Genomic DNA, 25,506 nt, shown 5'->3' with positions numbered 1-25,506 from the left:
TGGATATATTCTATGCACCTCATCACACAAGGATTTTTCAAAATATTAACTGATAAAATATATCAGTTAATATTGTATCATGCAAGCTACTCCATTATCACTTCATGGTTTTTTATGGCTGTGATTTACTACTGGAGTTGTTGCTAAGTCTCTGAAAAGGAATAATTTTCACTGAAAATATCCCTTTAACATTACAGCTCTCAGTTGCTTTTATTCTACACTTTGGGATGATAGTACTCATAATCAAAATATAAACATAACCGTTTGCACAGACTAACCAATAGCAGTAATTCAGTAGCAAGATTCTTTTCCTGACAAATAAGATATTTATAAGATATCATGCACAAGTTAAACAGGATTAGAAGGTTTTGTTAATCGTGCATTTGTTTTAAAGTTCCATTCTCTGCATGATCGAGGAACTTTGTCTTTGATAAACTGATGGTGGAAATTAAGAAGCTTGACGCTTGGCAGAAATGAGATGGTAATACAACAAAATTATATTGAGGAGTTACTGCTCCATGCCTGCTGTTGCTATGCTGGTTATAATATTCCCAGTAATGGAGTATTGCCATTGTTGGTCCATTTCAAATCCATATTGGGGTGTCCTGCAATGCACTTGGGAACCCATCTGCCATTTTGGAATAGCACTGAAGGGAGCATAGAAGACCTATGCACCATTCAGCTTGCACCCTGGTTGAAGAAGAGTCAGGAGTTACGTTTGCGCTTATTTTTGTTAGGCTAGGAGTAGCTGCAGTACTCCTCCGATCTCCTCCTCAAAGTCCACTTAGGCCACAGTTGCTGTCAACCCCTTCCAAGACCGATCCCTTTCACCACTTGCTTCCCAGTCTGACACCTAGAATCACTCAGGATCAAAATCTAATTCAGATACACAGGAATTAGTAAAGCAATAAAGCAACAGTTTGATGAATATGGGAATCAAATATATAATTTGCGGAGATTTATTGTAACTACAAAATTACAGGATTTCATTAATACTTAATGGCTATAAAATAGTCAAGTTTGGTGGAATAAAGGCATTTTGTCCATACTTTTATGAAACAAATTTTGTTATTAAAGTGTACCTTGGGAGTTGGAATTTTCTTAACTGGTTTAGTCTTAAATAGACGCTTAAGTGTGCCATAAAATCTCCTTTGATCTTCAGTTAGAACTGTAACTAGGGCTCCTTCTTTTCGTGACTGCAACAAAAGGAAAGGGAAATTCAGAAATGCATAAACTAAGACAAAATCTTTACTTATCGCATCACAGATTTTCAGCTGTGATTGCAGCATTTTAACAAAATATTGTCTGCTTTTTGTGAGACGCGCAATTTCTGTTGTGTTTTCTTTGATTTATCAGTACTCCCTATGAGACTATCATTGACAAATAAATAAATGCCTGTTTTCAATTACTGAATCATATAGGACAACCCTCCATTTAACCAATTCCAGCATCAACATAAATAAACAAACATTGAAAATATGCAGATGAGTTGTCTCAGCTAAATAACATGTACATTTTAATCATTGTAGTTAGGAAGTTCAGGTTTGAATTCAAAGGAGGAGAATAACTGTAGAACTGACTATGATTTGACATGGGCAAGTCTTGTGTCTCTGGGTGATCATGTTTGTTTTTGTGGCTCATTAACACCGTGGAAATGGCATGTATTACAAAGGCTACTAGGGAGGAAACACAGAAGTTATTTTCCATCTGATTTGGGAAGGTGCTCAGACAGTAGATGTGTAGAAATGTGGTGGCAATTAATTCCTCCAAATTTAAGGATCTCTTTGATTTTCATGAATGTAACAACAGCGGCGGAGGGGGGGGTGCGGGGGGGTGTTGGTTGGAGAAGGGTTCTGCCACTTTTAAGAGCCCAGGGGCCTGTCAAATGCTAGGTTCATAAGTTCATCAATTCATAAGATATAGGAGCAGAATTAGGCCATTCGATCTATCAAGTCTGCTCCGCCATTCAATCATAGTTGAAATTTTCCTCATCCCTATTTTCCTGCCTTCTCTCCATAACCCTTCAGCCCATCACCAATTAAAAATCTGTCTAATTCCTCTTTAAATTTACTCAGCATCCACCGCACTTTGGGGTAGCAAATTCCTCAGATTCACAACCCTCTGGGAGAAGTAGTTTCCCCTCAACTCGTTTTAAATTTGAAACCCCTGACCCTAAGGCTATGACCTCTTGTCCTTGAATGCCTCACAAGAGGATGCATTTGCTCCACATCTACTTTATCCATATCTTTTATCATCTTGTATATCTCAATTTTAGCTTCCCTTATTCTTCTAAATTCCAGAGAGTCTAGTCCTAAACTGTTTATACCACAATGCATGCATAACATCTGGCAGAGGATAAGACCTCAGCAAGAGTTGAGGTAGGAGTGGATTTATAAGGCCCACATACTTTGAAAATTAGGTACATTATGTCTTATAAAGGCCCTTGTAGTTTGATTTTAAAATTGCTGGGGGTTCTTTGGCTTCCATGAACCTTTGGGTCAGGTGCAGTTATTTTAAAAATATTTTACTTTAACTTTGTTGACAGGCACCAGATCTTTTACTGCAGATAATTCTTTGAGTTGGGTATGCTCAGAGGAAAAGGGGAGCAGCAGAAGGATTGCCTGAGCGACAGTAAACTCCAGTTTCAGAAACATTGATAGAGATACGCCTTTCGAATGATAGCTGCCAGCATACTTACAAATGGCACCATAATGAGAACCCCTGTCAAAACTCTATGCTGTTAAGTTCTTCACAAGCATCCTCATCACCAAACATTGCACATCGCATAAGACAAAGGCAAATAATAGTGATGAGAGGCGAGCATTGCTTGTTTGATCGTGAGATGCCACCTACTACTTTTGCAGGCTCTGCTAAATCCCACCGGGAATGATGGTGGTAACCAATCCTCTCAACATCGAATTTTTCACTGAGCCAAGCTTTTGGATCAGTTGCAAGGAGATTAGAGGCTACCCATGCAGCAATAAAATCTCTAATTCACTTAACAGCTATCAATCTGCAGGAGTAACATTACCATTCAGCTGTGAAAGTTAAAATTAATTCCCAAAGTTTTCCATTTTACTGTTCAAAATACACATTATTTGTGTATTTTGGACTTATTAAAAATGAATGTCTCCACATTAATAGATGCAGAAGTGATTAGAGAAAGAAACAGGCTTTTTTTTAAAGTATGGTCCTTTGGGTTCTCTAATGTACAGGCAGGCGAGGAGGGACTGACTGTAGGGGTTGTCACAGCTAGAAAACCTTGAAATGCAGGGAATTCTAATTGATGGGCCTTGTTTAAACTTCTCGTCTCCATTTCTTGATCAACACACAGCCAGCTTGAAAGACTGGCTGGCTGCCATAGAGAAGAGCAAGTCATTATGGGGGTTGCAGGGAGAGATAGCAAAGGATTTGGGAAGATCAAAGGAATTACAGAGCTACATTATGGCACGCAACAAATGGTAATAGTGGATCATGAAATGAATGGGAAGTTGAAAACTTGAAAAATTTTGGGAATTTGGGACAAAGGAGGAAGATGGTGTATTTTCTTGGCTTTAACACTTGCAGTTGTTTGCGTTGCTTGAGATAGTAAATATTTCTAATTTTGTCAGTGTTTTAATATTCTATACAAGTTAATATGTAAAAAACCCTTTAAATTGACTGATGATGATTATCTAAAGTAGTAAATTAACTTTCCTGGTCCTTTTTGACCTGTCCTTGCCAATGTATGGTTCTTCCACACTCATTCACCCAGTGTACATTAGGCACAGAATCAATGAACCTTGTAGTACAATGGCATATGAGGAACTGTTTAAAAAAAAGTCACAAATCTTGTTTTGAAGAAACAATGGCTGTTCCGATAATCCGCTGAGATCTATGAGCCATGAGTTGGGGAGGAGCAGATCCAACTGCACAAAAATTGCAGGAGGCTAGGAGATGCCTTTCTCTCTCAAAGATCAGGAGTGTCAGGTGCAGGATCACTACCGGCACCCTAGAACAGGTCCCATCTGCCAGTTTTAAATGATTGTGGGGTCATAGTGAATCCAGGCCAGAGATTTTGCCATTTTCTCTATCCGCTTTACCTCTTCTTCCTCCTTTTAACATGCTCTGTAAAACATACTTCTGTGATCAAGATTTGGTTCAACTTTGCTAATATTTCCTTTTGTGGCTCAGTGGTAAGTTTTCAAGTTTTGTTTGGTAATTACTTCTGTGAATCAGCTTGAGAGGTTTTAATATGTTAAAGGCTCGACCCAAAATGATGTTTAAGAAGGGTGCCAGGCAAAAGGCGGGGAATTATAGGCCTGTTAGTTTAACGTCTGTTGTAGGTAAAATGTTAGAATCTGTCATTAAGGAGGAAATTGCGAGGCATCTTGAGGGGAACTGCTTGATAGAGCAGACGCAGCACCGTTTCGTTAAAGGGAAGTCGTGTCTGACAAATTTACTGGAGTTCTATGAGGATGTGTCTAGGGCGGTGGATAGAGGAGAGCCGGTGGATGTGGTCTTTCTAGATTTTCAGAAGGCGTTTGACAAAGTACCTCACAAGAGGTTATTGCAGAAGGTCGAGGGACATGGAGTTGGGGGTAGGGTGTTAGCGTGGATAGAGGACTGGTTGTCAAATAGGAGGCAGAGAGTGGGGGTTAATGGGTGCTATTCAGATTGGCGGATGGTGACTAGTGGAGTGCCCCAGGGGTCGGTGCTGGGGCCTCAGCTTTTTACCATTTATATAGATGATCTGGAGGAGGGAACCGAGTGTAGGGTGTCGAAATTTGCTGATGACACCAAAATTGGTGGAAAGGCAAATTGTGCGGAGGGTGGGGAGAGTCTACAGAAGGATCTAGATAGGCTGGGCGAATGGGCCAGGAACTGGCAAATGGAATTTAATGTTGGTAAGTGCGAGGTGGTCCACTTTGGTAGGAATAATGGTAGGAAGGATTATTACTTACGTGGAGAAAAACTGCAGCAGGCGACGGTGCAGAGGGACCTCGGGGTCCTTGTGCATGAGTCGCAAAAACCCAGCTTGCAGGTGCAGCAGGTGGTCAGGAAGGCGAATGGGATGCTGGCTTTCATCGCGAGGGGGATTGAATATAAAAGTAGGGAGGTCTTGCTGCGGCTGTATAGGGCATTGGTGAGGCCGCAGCTGGAGTACTGTGTGCAGTTTTGGGCGCCGTACTTATGCAAGGATATTTTAGCCTTGGAGGGAGTGCAGAGGAGGTTTACTAGGCTGATTCCGGAGTTGAGGGGGTTGAGCTATGAGGAGAGGCTGAATAGATTAGGCTTGTACTCGTTAGAGTTTAGAAGAATGAGGGGAGATCTCATTGAGATGTATAAGATGATGAATGGGATGGATAGGATAGAAGTGGAGAGACTCTTCCCGCTCAGAAAGGATAGTAGGACTAGGGGGCATAGCCTCAAGATAAAGGGGGGGCGGTTTAGAACAGAGTTGAGGAGGAACTTCTTCACTCAAAGGGTGGTGAATCTCTGGAATTCTCTGCCCGTTGAAGTGGTGGAGGCTGCCTCGCTAAATATTTTTAAGACGCGGGTTGATGGGTTTTTGATGAGAGAGGGGATTAAGGGTTATGGGGAGAGGGCGGGAATGTGGAACTGAGCCACGACAGATCAGCCATGATCTTATTGAATGGCGGGGCAGGCTCGAAGGGCTAGTTGGCCTACTCCTGCTCCTATTTCTTATGTTTCTTATGTTTCTTATGTTTGTTGCATAATGTGGAACAACAACGTCAAGGATCCAAGCACTGACCCTTGCAGGGTTCAATTCAGTACTTCTCCAGTCTCACATTAAACTTCTCATGTGTCCTCATTAGTTCCTAGCATTTAACCAACTTCTTATCTGCTTCCATATTTTAGCCTGGAATCCTGTGGCTTTTAATTTAATTAGCTGTTTTTGATGTGAAACTTCATTGAAAATTTTCTGCAAGTCTAACCAATTACAGATCATCCCATTCTACTTTATCTGTAGAATGCTCTGAAAAATAAAGACATTTTATCAGGCAAATCTTTGTGTGGTAAATTCATGGTCACTGGTTCTGATTTAGGATTGAAACCCCATGCTTTATTACAGCATATTTTACCCCTGCACCGAGACTGAATTATTTGCTTTCAATAACAATTACTCTTTCAGAAACAATTAAGTATTCACTGCTGTCTAGTATACAAATTTGTGCTACTTCTCATAACAAATAGAATAAACAGTTTAAGGAAAAAGTAAGATACTTGGGCCAGAAGCTACAGTAAAAATAATAGTGCAACTAATGGCCCTTGCTGTTATCTACAAATTAGACAGTGACTTCAGAGGAGAGAAGATGTGTGGCCAAAAGAAAAACTTGGAAGTTGGTGCTCACGATGCTCCATTCCACCATTAGCTGCCTAAAATGGACACAGTAAAAAGTCTGACAACACCAGGTTTTAGTCCAACGTATTTATTTGATAATATTCTCACAAGCTTTCGAGGGGACAGCCTCTTTTTTTACTGTGTTTACGCCAGTCCACCGCCGGCATACCCACATCATAAAATGGACACCTCAGTGACTGCTTCATCACCCAAATGTATTAAATGTTATGTAGTTCCCAAGCTTGCATGGCAATGGGCTGAATGGCCTGCTCCTGCTGCTAGTTTCTATGTGATGGACTAAACTTACGACAGAAAGTTGGAGCTTGTCTATTTCGCAGAGTGCAGCAAGGAACCCAGTGCAAGCTTGGAGTTTGGTAAATGAAAGCAAAATCATTAAAGTCTCAGAGAATGGTAAGCTGCTCTCCCCTTTCAGAGGGAGAGCTGACTGGTAGTGATTTAATCCGAGTGTCACCACATTAGAGGCAAGGGGCAAGATTGTGAAGGCAAGGCCTCTATGAATAACCCCAACAGGTATGGAAATTGAGCCCGTGCTGTTGGAGCTGCTCCGCATCACTAACCAGCTGTCCAGCTAACTGAGCATTGGTAAAAGGGGGAAGTGTTTGTTCCCCTTCACTTTCTCTATATTTTTCACACTTTAAGATTGGTTGGGAAGGAGCCAACTGTTTGATGTGAATCTGGTAAATCAGTAAGTTCTATTCTAACCCTAAGATATAAAACAGTACTCAACTTGGAAGTAAAGTTAAAAAATATATAAGAAGGACCATTAATAAGTAAATAATTTAATTAAGTAATTATTTAAAGTACACTTGAATGGAAGACAGTTGTTGCAGTGTCAAGGCTGCAACACGTGGGAGCTCTTGGATAACATTGTGATCCAGGGCAAACAAGTCTGTATTACGTGTTTGCAGCTTGAGGAACTTCAGCTCAGAGTGGCTGAGCTGTGGACACTGCAACACATCAAGGATAGAGGGAGTTACCTGCATGCTTTGTTTTAGGAGGTGGTCACACACCTTAGGATAGCGGCTTCTGGTTTGGAAAGTGGTCCAGCACAGGAAGGTGTGACTGTAGCTGACCCAAAGGGCAGGAGGCAAAAGTGGCAGCCTCTTCAATCGGCCAACAGATTTAAGGTTGTTTGATTGAGCTACAGGGCGGATAAGCTGACTGACCATGGCACTGTGGTATGGGAATCCATTCAAAATGGTAGTAGGGGACATAATAGTGAGGGGGATTGAGACTGTTCTCTATAGCAGGGTGCGAGAGTCTCAATGGTTGTGTTGTCTGCCTGGTGCCAGGGTTTGAGATATCTGTTCAGAACTGGAGAGAAACTTGCACTGGTGGGGAGAGGATGCAGAAGTCCATGTAGGTACCAATGATATAGGCAGGATGAAGATAGAGTTCTTGCATAGTCAGTATGAGGAGCTAGGCAATAAAATAAGGGGGTCAATGGGTGCTATTCGGATTGGCGGATGGTGACTAGTGGAGTGCCCCAGGGGTCGGTGCTGGGGCCTCAGCTATTTACCATTTATATAGATGATCTGGAGGAGGGAACCGAGTGTAGGGTGTCGAAATTTGCTGATGACACCAAGACTGGGGGAACGGCAAATTGTGCGGAGGGTGTGGAGAGTCTGCAGAAGGATCTAGATAGGCTGGGCGAATGGGCCAGGAAATGGCAAATGGAATTTAATGTTGGCAAGTGTGAGGTGGTCCACTTTGGTAGGAATAATGGTAGGAAGGATTATTACTTACGTGGAGAAAAACTGCAGCAGGCGACGGTGCAGAAGGACCTCGGGGTCCTTGTGCATGAGTCGCAAAAACCCAGCTTGCAGGTGCAGCAGGTGGTCAGGAAGGCGAATGGGATGCTGGCCTTCATAGCGAGGGGGATTGAATATAAAAGTAGGGAGGTCTTGCTGCGGCTGTATAGGGCATTGGTGAGGCCGCAGCTGGAGTACTGTGTGCAGTTTTGGGCGCCGTACTTACGCAAGGATATTTTGGCCTTGGAGGGAGTGCAGAGGAGGTTTACTAGGCTGATGCCGGAGTTGAGGGGGTTGAGCTATGAGGAGAGGCTGAATAAACTAGGCTTGTACTCGTTAGAGTTTAAAAGAATGAGGGGAGATCTCATTGAGACGTATAAGATGATGAATGGGATGGATAGGATAGAGGTGGAGAGACTCTTCCCACTCAGAAAGGATAGCAGGACTAGGGGGCATAGCCTCAAGATAAAGGGGGGGCGGTTTAGAACAGAGTTGAGGAGGAACTTCTTCACTCAAAGGGTGGTGAATCTCTGGAATTCTCTGCCCGTTGAAGTGGTGGAGGCTGCCTCGCTAAATATTTTTAAGACGCGGGTTGATGGGTTTTTGATGAGAGAGGGGATTAAGGGTTATGGGGAGAGGGCGGGAATGTGGAACTGAGCCATGACAGATCAGCCATGATCTTATTGAATGGCGGGGCAGGCTCGAAGGGCTAGTTGGCCTGCTCCTGCTCCTATTTCTTATGTTCTTATGTTCTTATTATGTAATTAAGAAACAGAACCTCAAAGGTAATAGTTTCTGGATTATTGCCTGAGCCATGTGCAAATTGGCAAAGGACAAATAAGATTAGAGTAATGAATGTGGGGCTGAGATTGGTGCGGGAGAAATGGGTTCCATTCCATGGGGCACTGACACCAATACTAGGAAAAGTGGGATCTGTACCGTTGGGATAGTCTACACCTGAACCATGCTGGAGCTAATGTTTTAGCGAGCTATATAACCAGGGAAGTAGAGAGAATTTTAAACTAAATAGTGGGGGCACAATTAAGCAACTTGCACTGCAAAATGCCAGAAAAATTAAATGACCATGGGCAAGACTGAAAAACAACGGGTCACTCTTGTTCCTGGGCAAATGTAAATTATAGACTAATCTTATATAAATATAATTGTTTCTCTCAGCAAAAGGCAAGTAATTTGATGCAATCCTGCTGCTTCACATTACTTTAAAATCTAATGGGAACAAGTGTAAGGAGTCTCTGTAATTGTTTGGTACAACTTAGAAAACTCATTAGAAGCCATTTGCTCTTTTAATTAAGAAAGTTAAGATTTGATTTTTAAAAATGAAGTATTTTTTTTACCACCTCCTTGCTAGAGGGACCTCGAGGTCCTTGTGCATGAGTCGCAAAAACCCAGCTTGCAGGTGCAGCAGGTGGTCAGGAAGGCAAATGGGATGCTGGCCTTCATAGCGAGGGGGATTGAATATAAAAGTAGGGAGGTCTTGCTGCGACTGTATAGGGCATTGGTGAGGCCGCAGCTGGAGTACTGTGTGCAGTTTTGGGCGCCGTACTTACGCAAGGATATTTTGGCCTTGGAGGGAGTGCAGAGGAGGTTTACTAGGCTGATGCCGGAGTTGAGGGGGTTGAGCTATGAGGAGAGGCTGAATAAACTAGGCTTGTACTCGTTAGAGTTTAGAAGAATGAGGGGAGATCTCATTGAGACGTATAACATGATGAATGGGATGGATAGGATAGAGGTAGAGAGACTCTTCCCACTCAGAAAGGACAGTAGGACTAGGGGGCACAGCCTCAAGATAAAGGGGGTGCGGTTTAGAACGGAGTTGAGGAAGAACTTCTTCACTCAAAGGGTGGTGAATCTCTGGAATTCTCTGCCCGTTGAAGTGGCGGAGGCTACCTTGCTAAATATTTTTAAGACGCGGGTTGATGGGTTTTTGATAAGAGAGGGGATTAAGGGTTATGGGGAGAGGGTGGGAATGTGGAACAGAGACACGACAGATCAGCCATGATCTTATTGAATGGCGGGGCAGGCTCGAAGGGCCAGATGGCCTACTCCTGCTCCTATTCCTTATGTTCTTATGTTCTAAAATGCATAATTCTAAGACACAAAAAAAAACAAAATGGCTGATGGTAACCCTCTGAAGCTGACTGGCATATTTTGGTATCACTTAGTCTGATCAAACAGAGTGGGACTGTGGGGGGTGTGTGTGGAGTGCAGGGAGAGGAAGAGAAACTGTACCATTTTTTATGTAGGTACTTTATAGATACAGTAATCATTATTTTATCCACAAATAAAACAATTATCAATCTTCCAAACAATTGAAAAATAAAAATTTCCTCATTAACAACGTTTTGCAATACTCACCCTTTTGTGCATGGTGTTAAAGTTATCAATAATTATACCAATGAAAAGATTTAGAGTGAAGAATGTTCCGATGACAATGAAAGCTACGAAGTAGAAGAGGCTGTATGGATTTGCGCCCATTTCAGGCTGAAGATCAATCTGCAGAAGACATTACAAATGTTAGCATTTATTGCCCAGTGAAATTGTTAAGATTTATATTGCCATGATTAAGAAACTTCAAATTTTCAATTCATTTCTTCTAAAATGGCAAACTATTGATGACCCTAGTTAATGGCAATCATTAATTGGTTCATATAGAGATTGCTACTCATTGGTTTCGGTTACATGATCAGATTGTAATTAAGTTGCATCTTTGAAGATAAATTCCAAAATTTTTTAATGTAAAATTTTCTCCATTGTCTCATATTAGGAATTACTTTTGAAAGATAAATAATGTTTCCAAGGGCTTGTCTGGAGATTGCAGAGGCTAATTTTTCAGTCCGGGGTTGGAAATTTGATGCTGCAATAATTTCCATGTCTCAACAGGTATTGCATCTATGTCGGTCAGGTGGCACAATCATCATACTGGGAGAAGTGCTGGAGTAGTGGTAATGTCAGTGACCTAGTAACCCAGAGGCCCTTGCTAATGCTCTGGGGACATGGGTTTCAATCTCACCATGGCAACTGTGGAATTTAAATTCAGGCAATTAATGGGGAAATAGAAAGCCAGTCTTGGTAATAATGACCATGAATCGATTATTGTAAAAATCCACCTGATTCACTAATGTCTGTTCGGAAGGAAAAATGCCATACTTATCCCATCTGGCCCACATAGAATCATAGAACCATAGAACACTACAGTGCAGAAAGAGGCCCTTCGGCCTATCGAGTCTGCACCGACCACAATCCCACCTAGGCCAGACCCCCATATCCCTACATATTTTACCTGCTAATCCCTCTAACCTAAGCATCTCAGGACACTAAGGGGCAATTTAGCATGGCCAATCAACTTAACCCGCACATCTTTGGACTGTGGGAGTAAACTGGAACACCCGGAGGAAACCCACGCAGACATGAGGAGAATGTGCCTCCAGACCCACAGCAATGTGGCTGACTCTTAACTGCCCTCAGTTGTATCAACTACTATGAAGTCTACAAAAAATAATGAAACAAATGGATCACCCAACATTGACCTAGGCACCAGAAATGACAATGGCAAATCCAGCCCTGTTGACCCTGCAAAATCCTTCTTAATAAAATCTGGGGGCTTGTGCCAAAATTGGGAGAGCTGCTTCAAGTGACCATATTAGGTCAAGCAACAGTCTGACATAGTCAATCTCGTGAATCATAACTTACAGACAATGTTCCAGGCACCACCATTACCATCCCTGGGTATGTCCTATCCCTCCAACAGGGTAGACCCAACAGAAGTGGTGGCACAGCGGTAAACAGTTGAGGGAAGTTGCTCTGGAACTCCTCAATATTGACTCTAAGCTCCATGAGGTCTTATGGCATCAGGTCAACATGAGTGAAGAAACTTTCTTCTGATTATTAATACCACCCTCTCTCAGCTGAATCAGTACTTCTGCATGTACTCTAACTTTGTTTATTAAGTTCCTGTTGAAAGCCTTCTGAAAATCCAAATACACTTCATCCATTGCTTCTATGCTACAAGTAATATCCTCAAAAAACTTCAATAGGTTATTCAAACATGATTTTGCTTTTATAAATCCATGTTGGCTCTGCCCAGTGATATCATTATTTTCTCAGTGTCCAGCTATCACATCCTTCATAAGAGATTCTGATAGGTTTGTAGTTACTTGTTTTCTCTTTCCCTCCTTTCTTAAAAAGTGGGATTCTACTTCCTACTTTCCTGTGTGCAGGAAACTTTTCGGGATCTGTAGAATTTTGAAAGAAAACCATTGCATCCACTATCTCTATCACCACCTCCTTCAATACTCTGGCATGTAAGTCATCTGCTCTGGGGATTTATCAACATTCAACCCCATTAATTTTTCAAGTACTATATTTTTTAATACTAGTCTCATTCAGTTCCTCATTTTCACAAGTCCCGTGGGTTCTCCATTAATTCTGAGAGATTTATTGTATTTTGATGAAGACAAATGCAAAGTAATTGTTTAGTTTCTGTGCCATTTCCCTACTCGCCATTATAAATTCTCATGTTCCCGCCTGCAATTTCATTTGTCTTTGCAAATCTTTTCCATTTCACATACTTAAATAAAGTTCACAATCTATCTGCATATTGCTAGCTAGCTTGCATTCATATTTTCTTTTCCATTTCTTTATCAATTCCTTGGTTCTTCCTTGCTGGATTATTTTTCTGGCAACCTTATAAGCCTCTTCCTTTAATTTAATGCAATCTTGAATTTATTTTTATCAGCATGGTTGATTCACATTTTCTGTTGGATGTTTGTGTGCTAGAGGATATGTAGATTTGTTGCAAATCATGTAATAATTCTTTAAATGTTAGCCATTGTCTATCCACTAACAAATCTTCTCAATACATTTGCCCAATCCATCATAGTTAACTTGCCCTTCATACTTTCATGGTTTCACTTGTTTAGATTAAAGACTCCAGTTTCAGAAAGAATTATAGCACTTTTGAGCTTAATGTAGAATCGTTTCCTATTATGGTCACTATTTCCAAAAGGGCCCTTTATAATATGGTTTTAATTAGCCCTTTCTCATTAACCAATATTAAATCTAAAATGGACTGATTCCTAGTTGGTCCTTTAATGTGCTGTTCTAGGAATCCATCTCGTATACACTTCAGGAAAGCACTCCAACAGCACTAGTGTTAATTAGATTTACCCACTCCATGGGAGCAATTCTGCAGTGCAGTGGGCTGGGAGACTCAAACAGAGGCTGTTTAGTGACTTCCTGCTGGGTGCCATGGCTTCCGCAGTCTCCGGATACTGGATTTCTGGCACCATCAGCTCTGCATCAGAAATTGGCACGGAGCTGTACAATGTTCTTAAATTTGAATTTACATCTAATTGGTGGGCCTGAGATTGAAGTCTCCGGGCCTGCTAGAGTCTTTTCTCCCCCCTCCCCAGCTGGTGTTTCACCCCAGGGGTTAACGTTTGCAGAGAGCTGACGTCTGGACCCCACTGGAGTGAGGGGAGGCCATGGAGGCCCCAGGAGGTTGGGGTGAGACGGTTGCCCCCTATGTATTGCCAGGTTGGTAGTGCCAGTCTAGTCCCTGACACAGCCCAAGCGGCAAAGTGGCAATTCCCAGGGGGCATGTTGGCACTGCCCACTGGACATCAGAGGGGATGGGGCCTATGGGGGCAGGGCCTCTGGAGAGGGGGGGTTGTGGTTAGATCGGTGGGAGGGAGGGGGAGGTCCAGCTATAAACTCTGCACTTGGCAGTGACCGAGGGAGAGAGGCCAGTGATTGGGGCTGAACATCTGGGTGGGTGGGGGGGTTGGAGTTTGGAACTACTGAGGCTGGGGGAGTCAAGACTGGCCTGGACGCGTCCATGAGGCCAGGAATCGGGCCGTGGGGGGATGTCGCACAGCCAGTGATGCGAGGTTGCGGTGATTGGGAGGCCAGCAGCGTGCGCAGGTGCTGATCTTGGAGCTGTCAGACAGGTGCATGTGCAGTGGCCTGCTCAGCGCTATGCTGCTAGCCTGTCCAGCAGGAATAGGCCTCACCCACTCATTCTCCACAAGATTCACACAAGGGTTCTCTGCGCATCACAAAGCGTTGAAAATCCCGCTGAAAAAACCAGTGGGATTTACTCCAGTTTTTATGTGAATTTGTCACTTAGAATATTTTTGGGAGAATCCCACCTCCACATGTCTCCTATGATTACTGTATTACCCATGTTACAAGCACCTCTAACTTCCTGATTTATACCTTGGCCAGTATTACTACTACATTTGGTGGCCTCTAAACAACTCTATTTGACTGCTTAGGTTAGCAACTCAGCACATCTTGTCTCGTTGTCCTGATGTCCCAATAAGTTGTGTCTCTGTGCCCTTACACAGATTATTTTTAATAGCTTTTCTTGTAAACCTCTCAAGGTCAAGTGTAATGGCAAGATATGACGACATGCCTAACAAATTTAATGCATGTCTTTGAGGAAATTATTATTTTGCTGACACAGAAATTTGTGGATATGTTTAGCTTTCATCGAGGCTTGATTAAACTCTTCGAATTTCACACTTGAGACATATCAAGATCCCACTTCAGTGGATACAGCTGGTAATTCAAATGGTCAGCTGGCTGTGTAAACCACACATGTGTGAACACTGGCTCAACTCCAGACCTGTGCCGTGAAAATAAATTATGGATTGTTTGGGTGTGGGACTTTGGATTTCTGGGATTTCACCACAGTAGAAGAGCCTCTCCATGGAATTGTGTCACATGAATAATTAGTCCTCAAAAAAGGAATAAGAACGTAAGAACATAAGAAATAGGAGCAGGAGTAGGCCGTCTAGCCCTTCGAGCCTGCCCCACCATTCAATAAGATCATGGCTGATCTGAAGTGGCTCAGTTCCACTTTCCTGCTTTCTCCCCATAACCCTTAATTCCCTTGTCTGTCAAAAACCTGTCTACCCGTATCTTAAATATATTTAGCGAGGTAGCCTCCACCACTTCAACAGGCAGAGAATTCCAGAGATTCACCACCCTTTGAGTGAAGAAGTTCCTCCTCAACTCCGTTCTAAACTGCCCCCCCGCCTTATCTTGAGGCTGTGCCCTCTAGTCCTGCTGCCCTTTCTGAGCGGGAAGAATCTCTCTACCTCTACCCTATCCATCCCTTTCATTATCTTATATGACGCTATAAGATCCCCCCTCATCCTTCTAAACTCCAATGAATACAGACCCAGTCTATTTAGTCTCTCTTCATAGTCTAACCCCATCATCTCTGGTCTCAGCCTAGTGAACCTTCTCTGCACTACCTCCAAGGCCAAAATATCCTTGCGCAAATGCGGCGACCAAAACTGCACACAGTACTCCAGCTGCGGCCTCACCAGTGCCCTGTACAGTTGCAGCAAGACCTCCCTGCTTTTATATTCTATCCCCCTCGCTATAAAGACCAGCATCCCATTCACCTTCTTGATCACCTGCTGCACCTGCAGACTGGGTTTTTGCGACTCATGCACAAGGACCCCCAGGTCCCTCTGCACTGTAGCATGCTGCAGCTTTTCGCCCTTTAAATAGTAATCCCTCCTACTATTATTTCTGCCAAAGTGGATAACCTCACACTTGCTAACATTGTACTCCATCTGCCAGGTCCTCGCCCACTTGCTCAGCCTATCCAGATCCCTCTACAGACTTTCCACACCCTCCGCACAATTTGCTTTTCCACTCATCTTTGTGTCATCAGCAAATAGCCTACACTCAGCCCCCTCCTCCAGATCATCTATGTAAATGGTAAATAGCTGAGGCCCCAGCACCGATCCCTGCGGCACTTCACTATTCACCAACCACCAATCAGAATAGCACCCATTGATACCAACTCTCTGCCTCCTATTAGACAGCCAATCCTCTATCCACGCTAACACCTTACCCCCAGCTCCATGCCCCCTAACCTTCTGAAGCAACCTTTTGTGCGGCACCTTATCAAACGCCTTTTGAAAATCTAACGTCTTTTGAATAGGATGCAAGTTTGTGAACTAGACTGAAAGCCAGATATAGCCAGTATCATGTGGATTAAGGATAAGTTCCAAAGAGGTTTTGCATTCATATTGGACTTGAAACATTAACTTTGTTCTTTCTCTCTCTACTGATGCTGCCAGACCTGCAGAGTTTTCCCAACATTTATTTCAGATTTCCAGCATGCGCAGTTTTTTACTTTAACTTATGCCAAGGATTAATGTTGCACCTTTGCTATTCATACAATGTATATAATTGGGAATAAAGCTCTCAATCAAGTTTTCAGATGACACCAAATTGGAAAAGTAAATCCGAATGATAAGAAAGTGGCAAATCCAAAACAGTGGAATCCATCGAGGTTAAGCTTTTGGCTGGATGAGTGGCAAATGGCTCTTAATAACGTCAAACCCAACATGATGCCAAGGAACAAAAACAGCCAATGGAAATACAAACTCAGTGTGACAGGACACACAAAAAAATTAACCTACCCCACGTGTATCAGCAGCATTTGCCATAATTTCTAACCAACCCTCAAATGTTGCCTGTAATCAAAAAAAGTACAAAATGATTGTGGTTAACATGAATCTTGTTCAGCAAGTGAATATTATAACTGAAAATAATTTTAAACATATAACTGAATTTCATTATCAAAGTGATTCTACTGATGGAAGATCATTGACTTGAAACATGAATTTCTTTAAAATCTGTACAATCTTTACAGTGCAGAAGAAGCCACTTGGCCCATCGAGTCTGCACTGACTGTCTAACGGTGGATTTTACCCAGGCCCTTTCCCCCACCAATCCCTGTAACCTCACACATTTGTCATGGCTAATCCATTTAACCTACACATCATAGGACACTGGAGGGCAATTTAGCATGGCCAACTTGTCTCACCAGCACATCTTTGGAATGTGGGAGGAAACCAGGAGGAAACACACTCAGACATTGGGAAAATGTGCACACTCCATAAGATTGAAATTGAACCTGGGTCTCTGAGGAAGCAGGGCTAACCACTGTGCCACCACGTATAAACGCTGCCTGGCCTGCTGAATATTTCTAGTACATTCTGCTTTAATTTCAGATTTTCAGCATCTGCAGTAGTTTGCTTTCGTAATTCTTTTGTACTGTAGTTTTTTGAAATGATAATGCATCTGTAGAATGCTTTGTTTTTCTCTGACTACGTTCTGATAAGTTGCTCATGCCCCCCCAGGTTCAGTTAGTCATTACATGTCGTCCTGCTGTAAGCTGCGGATAAGTAATGTGTACTGCCTGCTCCTTGTGTAAAGTATGCTTTAATAATGTCTCAGTCAAAATGCAATAAGGTAAAGCTAACAGTCCAAAAGCAGCCCTTTTGGAATCAAGCAGTTAAAGAAAATGATTAAACTCAGCTTCCTTTAGTCTTTTTTCCACTTGGATTGCTTGTTTTCAGTCTAGGGCTGGGACCTATCGCCTAGTCCAAAGATAGACTTTGACAGAATTGAACATACTTCATAGAGGTTTCAACTAGGCTTCAAAGACTCTTCCCAGGGTAATGTAAAATGTAGCAAATCTCACAAATTTCAAATATGTGTCCAGTTTACATTTTGCAAATTTTCAGACGGGTCACTCAAACCCAGACTGCCCAGTCCAAAACTGAATGGGGCACAACTGCATCTCGGAATGTTTGAAACAAAGCAACAAAAAAAAGCTACAGTTTCCAACAATGGCATTGCTTAGACTTATTTGGAGATACTTTTTTTTTATATAATCCAATTTGTTCCCATGGGGAGATGATTTACATGGGAGTACACATTCTTGTTCTATTTACCAACAGCATGAAGAAGGAAAAATAATGCAAAGCAGCAGTAACCTCATAAGGAACAGAGTACAATAATGAGAGGATTAATTGGATTAGAACCCCTCCCAGCAATTAAAAAACAAAGTGAATGATTAATAAAAGTAATTACTCTTGGAATTGGAGCAGGGTAATTGGTTGATTAATGCAGAGTTGATGTTCAAAAGAAAGTGAATTTTAAAAATGTGTTCTCATGGTTCAGTTATGTGGCACTCATTGTACTAATATTACTGGGGTCAGATTTTCGCTATCGAGGCAGGTAGCTTGTGCTGAGAAATTTCTCAACACAAACTCCAGGGAGGTGTAGGGGGAATGGAATCCAGCCCACTGATCCCAAAGCATTTCTTCGTTGAACTAAATGACCAAGTGGTATTATTTTCTAGCCTACAACAAATGGCTTGTAAACTAAAGCAGTGCAACAAAGGGATTTTATAACACTGACTGACAACCTCAGTGTATTTTCATGTTTAAAGAGTGGGACATTAAAAAAACTTCAGATCATTGCACTTAAACATACCTTATCTGCCCTTCAAGAACATTTACATCTGTATTGCTGAAGCACAACTTAAGCGCGAGCTGTGCAAGTCCAGAGTCACCAGCGCAACAACTACAGTGTTTACACAAGTCTGTCCAATATGTGCCAGGACGTTCCGTGCCCAAATTGGCCTGATCAGTCATCTTCGGACACACTGCAACCTGCCTCTAAATGACTAATGGTGTTGAGGTCCTCATCGATGACGATGGATGAACAACACATCTGTAGCACAAATTTAATATTCCCACACTGCAGACAAAGGGTCTATTGAACTCACCACCAAGTTCAAATGGCTCTGTGTGAGTCATCCTCTACCCACTTCCCCCATGGCAAAAGTTGGCTGTTGGAAATAGGTGTGGGAGTTCTGCATCTAATATTGCCTTCCAGTTTTAGAGGTTTACGGAGTCTGCCCAACTCCACAGAAATCTGACCCTATGGGTTCCCAACTTTCCAAATTGCTCTGCAGTCTCCATGAGTTGAAGGCTATCCTCCAGGACACTGCTTCAAGCAACACAGAATGAAAAAAAAACACAGTGGCAAAGGAGTTTTTTTTTCCACATTTTCTTTAGTCATAAAAATATTGGACATGGAGTAAAAAGACTGGTTTACTGATAGTCATTAATCATCTCATCAGGTGATGAAGCGATTATTTGCTTTCTAATTGGCTGGCAAAATTGATGCACTGTCAACATGGATGCCTTGGGTGATTAATGGCAAGAAAGTGGGAGAAGGATGTTTAGAGGCAGTAGGTCTTGTCATGAATCCCACCAGGAATATGTCTCACCAAAGTTGGAAACCTAACTGACACAGATGCTGTAACTGTGGTTTGAAGTCGCTTATCTGAGGTTGATCTGGATCAGTTTGACTCATTCCTTTTCCCAAAAATGTCATGGTATTGTGTACATCCATCTAAACAGGCAGAAGGACCTCGGTTCAAAGGCAATGCCTAAGACGATAGAGCACTCCATCTTTACAGACCCAGAACAGGAGGATGAGGGCTGGTTAGCTCCAGTGGCTAGGTGGCTAGAGTGTGGCTCAGAATAATGTCAATGGTATGGGCTCAAGTCTCATTCCAGCTGAGGTGGACTTGGGTCCTGCTTCCCTGCCCTACTGCATGAAAAACAGCTCAAGATAAAGCACCAGCAGGCAAGGAGCCAGGACAATGACCTGCCTTTGGGCAGAGTACACAATGATTTCCTTTTCACATTAGATTTAAAGCTAATTGAAAATAAGGTTCAATAAAATTAACAATTGGGTTATATAATGGCACAGTAGTTAGCACTGCTGCCTCACAGCGCCAGGGACCTGCTTTTAATTCTGGCATGGGACCGCTGTCTGTATGGAGTTTGCATGTTCTCCCCATGTCTGTGTGGGTTTTCTCCCCGTGCTACAGTTTCCTCCCACAATCTAAAGATGTGCAGGTTAGGTTGATTGACCATGTTAAATTGCCCTTAGATTCAGGGGGATTAGCAGGGTAAATGTGTGGGGTTATGGGGTTAGGTCCCGGTTAGGATTATTGTTGATGCATCTCGATGGGACAAATTGGGATTCTATTAATTTCAGCAACACCCTGGAGTGACATCCTTAATGATTTCTCCTAAATTTTGCCCTTCTATAAATGTATGTACTAATACCGGAAAGGAAATTTGTGAATAGCTTCCATATTTTCCCATGCATTGTCATATGAAAAAACCTCATTATTCATTTACAGTTGATATAAATTCCTCTCACAAAGCTTTCTTAAATTATATTGAAATACAGAACATCTTGAGGCAGAGAGTGGGGGTCAACGGGTGCTATTCGGATTGGCGGATGGTGACTAGTGGAGTGCCCCAGGGGTTGGTGCTGGGGCCTCAGCTTTTTACCATTTATATAGATGATCTGGAGGAGGGAACCGAGTGTAGGGTGTCGAAATTTGCTGATGACACCAAGACTGGGGGAACGGCAAATTGTGCGGAGGGTGTGGAGAGTCTGCAGAAGGATCTAGATAGGCTGGGCGAATGGGCCAGGAAATGGCAAATGGAATTTAATGTTGGCAAGTGTGAGGTGGTCCACTTTGGTAGGAAGAATGGTAGGAAGGATTATTACTTACGTGGCGAAAAACTGCAGCAGGCGACGGTGCAGAGGGACCTCGGGGTCCTTGTGCATGAGTCGCAAAAACCCAGCTTGCAGGTGCAGCAGGTGGTCAGGAAGGCGAATGGGATGCTGGCCTTCATAGCGAGGGGGATTGAATATAAAAGTAGGGAGGTCTTGCTGCAGCTGTATAGGGCATTGGTGAGGCCGCAGCTGGAGTACTGTGTGCAGTTTTGGGCGCCGCACCTGCGCAAAGATATTTTGGCCTTGGAGGGAGTGCAGAGGAGGTTTACTAGGCTGATACCGGAGTTGAGGGGGTTGAACTATGAGGAGAGGCTGAATAAACTAGGCTTGTACTCGTTAGAGTTTAGAAGAATGAGGGGAGATCTCATTGAGACGTATAAGATGATGAATGGGATGGATAGGATAGAGGTGGAGAGACTCTTCCCGCTCAAAAAAGACAGTAGGACTAGGGGGCACAGCCTCAAGATAAAGGGGGGGCGGTTTAGAACGGAGTTGAGGAGGAACTTCTTCACTCAAAGGGTGGTGAATCTCTGGAATTCTCTGCCCGTTGAAGTGGTGGAGGCTGCCTCGCTAAATATTTTTAAGATGCGGGTTGATGGGTTTTTGATAAGAGAGGGGATTAAGGGTTATGGGGAGAGGGCGGGAAAGTGGAACTGAGCCAGACAGATCAGCCATGATCTTATTGAATGGCGGGGCAGGCTCGAAGGGCTAGATGGCCTACTCCTGCTCCTATTTCTTATGTTCTTATGTTCTTATGCTCAGATTAAAGAGCCTTAGCAAATGCGTTTTGCTTACTTACCACCTGCAGGAGAGCCATGTAAGCTGCGAGTACGTTATCAAAGTTAATCTTGGGGTTGACCCACTTGTACCCGATATCTTGATATGCAATACATTCTGATCGATTATTTACAATACTAATGGGAAGACGCTCATTATTTTCATCCACACATTGAAAGAAAGTTCCACCAAAGATCTGAACACCAACAATGCCAAATATCAGCCAGAATACAAGACATACGAACATGACATTAGAAATTGATGGTATTGAAGCAACCAAAGCGTTAACAACAAGCTGCAAGACAAAAGAGAGACAATAAATTGTACATCCTGCAAACTGAACAAATATAGAGTAGTTTGACAGTTAATTCTCATTATATAAAATTAACAAAGGTATTATTTATTGATTCAGGAGATGTCAGTGTTGTGGGTTAGGCACATCCTGAATTGCCCTAACAGGAAAAGTTATAATAATGGGCTGTAACTCCTACTGGAGTGGCAATTGAGTCAGATTGCCATTTCACTTGTAATTACTCACCTTGAAATACAGTGGCTCCTATTTTTTCCCACCTTCCGGCTCAAGCTGGGTGGAATCACTCACAAAATCTTATGTTTAAGGTGGGGCTGCTTTAACTGGTAGTGTTTTGTTACAAGAGTTGACTTGTCTGGGAAAATGTGCAGCTCAAATGCTGGGATTTTAGGATAATAACTGATCTTAGCTCAGAATATGTTACTTGGTAGAGGTAATGGATCTCTTGTTTACTTGTGTTCTCCTAGGATTTTAGACTAGGAATGCGGAGTCATGTGAGTTTTTGATTAGGTTGATTGACAGGGTTCTAGTCATATAGTTAATAGGAGGAGCTAAGCTTGCAGGAAAGAACAGTTTCCTTTTCATTTTAAAAAGTGAGGGGCATTTGCTGCCTGGAGCTGATGTCTCTCTCTCCAACTGCTTTCTGAAAGCTCCAAGATTGTTAACCTAAGCCAAAGCAAGTATGCCTGTGTTTTGCTAACTAATTTTAAAAGGGGTTTAAGCCTATAAGAGAAATATTGCAGCTAACAGTGATAGGTTAGCAGTTAAGAATCACATCGTCTCACGTTTAAGCATTATTCAACTGTTAAAGGTGAAGCTAATTTTTTTGTTGTAGTTAAACTGCATTGTTAAATAAAATTTGTTTTTATAAAGGCTTTCCAGTGTGTCAGTAGAATCACACCTGGGGGTTTCTTGAGTGTAGCGATGAGGAGATGGAGGTTGTTTACATATTGTGTAGCGGTTTGGGGAGATCAATAGTAGTTATCCAGAAGTTAACAGTGTTTTTTTTTATTCATTCATAGGACATGAGCGTCTCTGGCTGGCCAGCATTTATTGCCCATCCCTAGTTGCCCTTGGGAAGGTGGCAGTGAGCTGCCTACTTCAATCATTGCAGTCCATGTGCTCTGGGTTGACCCACAATGCTGCTATGGAGGGAATTGCAGGATTTTGACCCAGCAACTGCAAAGAAATGGCAGTATATTTCCAAGTCAGGACTATGAGTGGCTTGGAGGGGAACCTGCAGTGGTCATGTTCCCATTTATCTGCTGCCCTTGTCCTTCTAGATGGAAGTGGTCACAGGTTTGGAAGGTGCTGCTGAAGGATCTTTGGTGAATTGCTGCAGTGCATCTTGTAGATAGTACACACTACTGCTATTGAGCGTCAGTCGTGGACGGAGTGGATGTTTGTAGATGTGGTGCCAATCAAGCGGGCTGCTTTGTCCTGGATGATGTCAAGCTTCTTGAGTGTTGTTGGAGCTGCATCCATCCAGGCAAGTGGGAAGTATTTCATCACACTCCTAACTTGTGCCTTGTTGATGGTTGATAGGATCTGGGGAGTCAGGAGGTGAGTTACTCGCCACAGTATTCCTAGCCTCTAGTCTGCCCTTGTAGCCACTGTACTAATGCGGTGAGTCCAGTTGAGTTCCTGATCAATGGTAACTCCAAGGAATTTTTTTGGGTAACTATTGCTGTAAGACAGTCAGAACCATCCGAAATTCATGATTTAAATCTAATTTTTGGATTGTTTAGAGTGCAAGATAATTGCCCGTAGCAAATTTGAACTTTCCAGGTTACTGTCATGCAATCCTTTTTGTTGAGTGGGGTGGGGCTGCTCCCCAGCATGTTCTTGGGGTAATTCCCAGATACATGGTTCAAGTGCTCATAAGTTATGGGCCAATGTTATTCAAGCATTTTACTCAGCAGTACTACATGTGCACCTTTTGAAGTTCAAATATGTATCACAGAATTAGTAAGTGTATTAAAAAAGATTTATAATTTGACAATGAGACAATTTTCACAAATACTTTGATATGAAATTGGATATAAATATGAGATAAACTTCTACATTTGTCAAGCCAAATTAAATGGATACCAGGGTCCATTTAAATTCCTTCCCTTAGCAGAAACTAGCCAGAACTGGAGTTAAGATTCAAAGGGAAAATTTATTGCTCTATTGTCCCTCATGGACACTGTAACGCAGATGTTTTCTTGGCCATGAGGTTGGTGAAAAAAGGAGCCAGAAGCTGTTTATAAGTCTACTGAGCAAAGAAGCAGCCATAGACCATCTGCCACTCAACCTCTACCTACCCAGCCATATCCTCCCTCACTTCAACATTCACCCTTTCCCCCCTGCTCAACAACCCTGAGAAATCCACTCAGCTATGATATTAATTGTTCTAACTTTTTTTTGTTTTTATTCCTATTCAATCAAACCAAGTCCAATTTAGAGTCTCAACAAATTGAGACTTTTCCGACCCAAGCTGACAAGACAGGGCTCTCACCTCCTGTCTTGGGTTTGATCTACATGATCCAAGCTGCAACATGTGAATTTTCCAATAGAGACAGAGGTGCAAGTAGGGTCTGACAGAGAAGATAAGACACAGCAAAGGGCAGTCTCTTGTTGCAGAGGCTGTGGGCTCAGTTCTTTGCTGAGTTAGTCACCTGCACTGGAGGAATGCTGAATGGGCATCAGACTTATAATGAGATACTGAAGACTATCCTAAAGGGAAAGATGACAATGCCCAATATTGGAGATGAATCAACACACCACAGTGCTACCAAGTCACGTAGGTAACCTAACGTAATTTAGTTGTGAATGGTGGAAATATGAAGGAGCAGCTTTCATCCTCAATACCTTGCCATTTGCATGCACCCAGGTCCTTTGGAATTCAGCTTGCATTTGCAAAGATTATGCAATTTATGTCCCAAATTCTGGCCATCTCCATCAAAATTACACCACTCTTACCTCAAAAGGATTGCAGATTTCAAGCCTGTCACAGTTTCCCAATATTTGATTTAGTTTAAACTATTAAAGCCAGACTCTGAAACATTTTTTTCAAATGTAACATGGTTTATATTGTTACCTAATATAGGGGTATTGTGGAAATTTAATCAATTGAATATAATACTTACCAACATAGAGTAATGGTATAGCCTCTTGTCTGGCTAAGTCAACATTATTCAGCTGAACACTGAATTCATGGTCAACTGGGTTTTATAAGAGGAATCTAAGCTCCCATAATACCTGTCTAAGTCCAATTAATGAATCATCAATACCTGCTCAAAACACTGCCGCTCAAGCACCAGATTACCAAACCAGTCTCGACTAAGCCCATGCAGTAGCAGTGACTATTCTCCTCGGCGAAATGGTGACCTTGATATTTAGCCCCCATGATAATGGGTGGATGAGAGCTGGTGTGGGGGGCTTAAACCATCAAATGCAGAAAATGCCTGCCACACATGCACCTAAGAACATAAGAAATAGGAGCAGGAGTAGGCCATCTAGCCCTTCGAGCCTGCCTGCCATTCAATAAGATCATGGCTGATCTGAAGTGAATCAGTTCCACATATGATTTGATTTGATTTATTATTGTCATATGTATTAACTTCCAGTGAAAAGTATTGTTTCTTGTGCACCATACAAAGTATACCATTCATAGAGAAGGAAACGCGAGAGTGCGGCACATAGTGTTACAGTCATAGCTAAGGTGTAGATAAAGATCAATTTAATGCAAGGTAAGTCCATTCAAAAGTCTGACAGCAGCAGGGAAGACGCTGTTCTTGAGACGGTTGGTATGTGACTTCAGACTTCTGTGTCTTTTTCCTGACAGAAGAAGGTGGAAGAGAGTGCATGGG

General features: G+C 42.5%; 1 protein-coding gene across 1 annotated transcript in view; it reads right to left on the bottom strand.

Moving 5' to 3' along the window:
* LOC145335533 (sodium channel protein type 9 subunit alpha-like) overlaps positions 1-25,506 on the bottom strand; it is a 93,820-nt gene that overhangs the window by 25,034 nt on the left and 43,280 nt on the right. The window contains exons 10-13 of the mRNA XM_080183763.1: positions 21,365-21,637; positions 16,587-16,640; positions 10,491-10,632; positions 1,083-1,186 (exon numbers count right to left, since the gene is read on the bottom strand). Coding sequence (XP_080039889.1) covers positions 1,083-1,186; positions 10,491-10,632; positions 16,587-16,640; positions 21,365-21,637 — 573 coding nt within the window. The remainder of the gene's footprint in view (positions 1-1,082; positions 1,187-10,490; positions 10,633-16,586; positions 16,641-21,364; positions 21,638-25,506) is intronic.

Source organism: Carcharhinus amblyrhynchos, chromosome 1, assembly GCF_965287045.1.
Source record: "Carcharhinus amblyrhynchos chromosome 1, sCarAmb.v2.hapA, whole genome shotgun sequence".
Lineage (NCBI taxonomy): Eukaryota > Metazoa > Chordata > Chondrichthyes > Carcharhiniformes > Carcharhinidae > Carcharhinus > Carcharhinus amblyrhynchos.
Note: the sequence above shows the minus strand (reverse complement) of the source record. Positions and strands in the feature narration are given on the sequence as shown.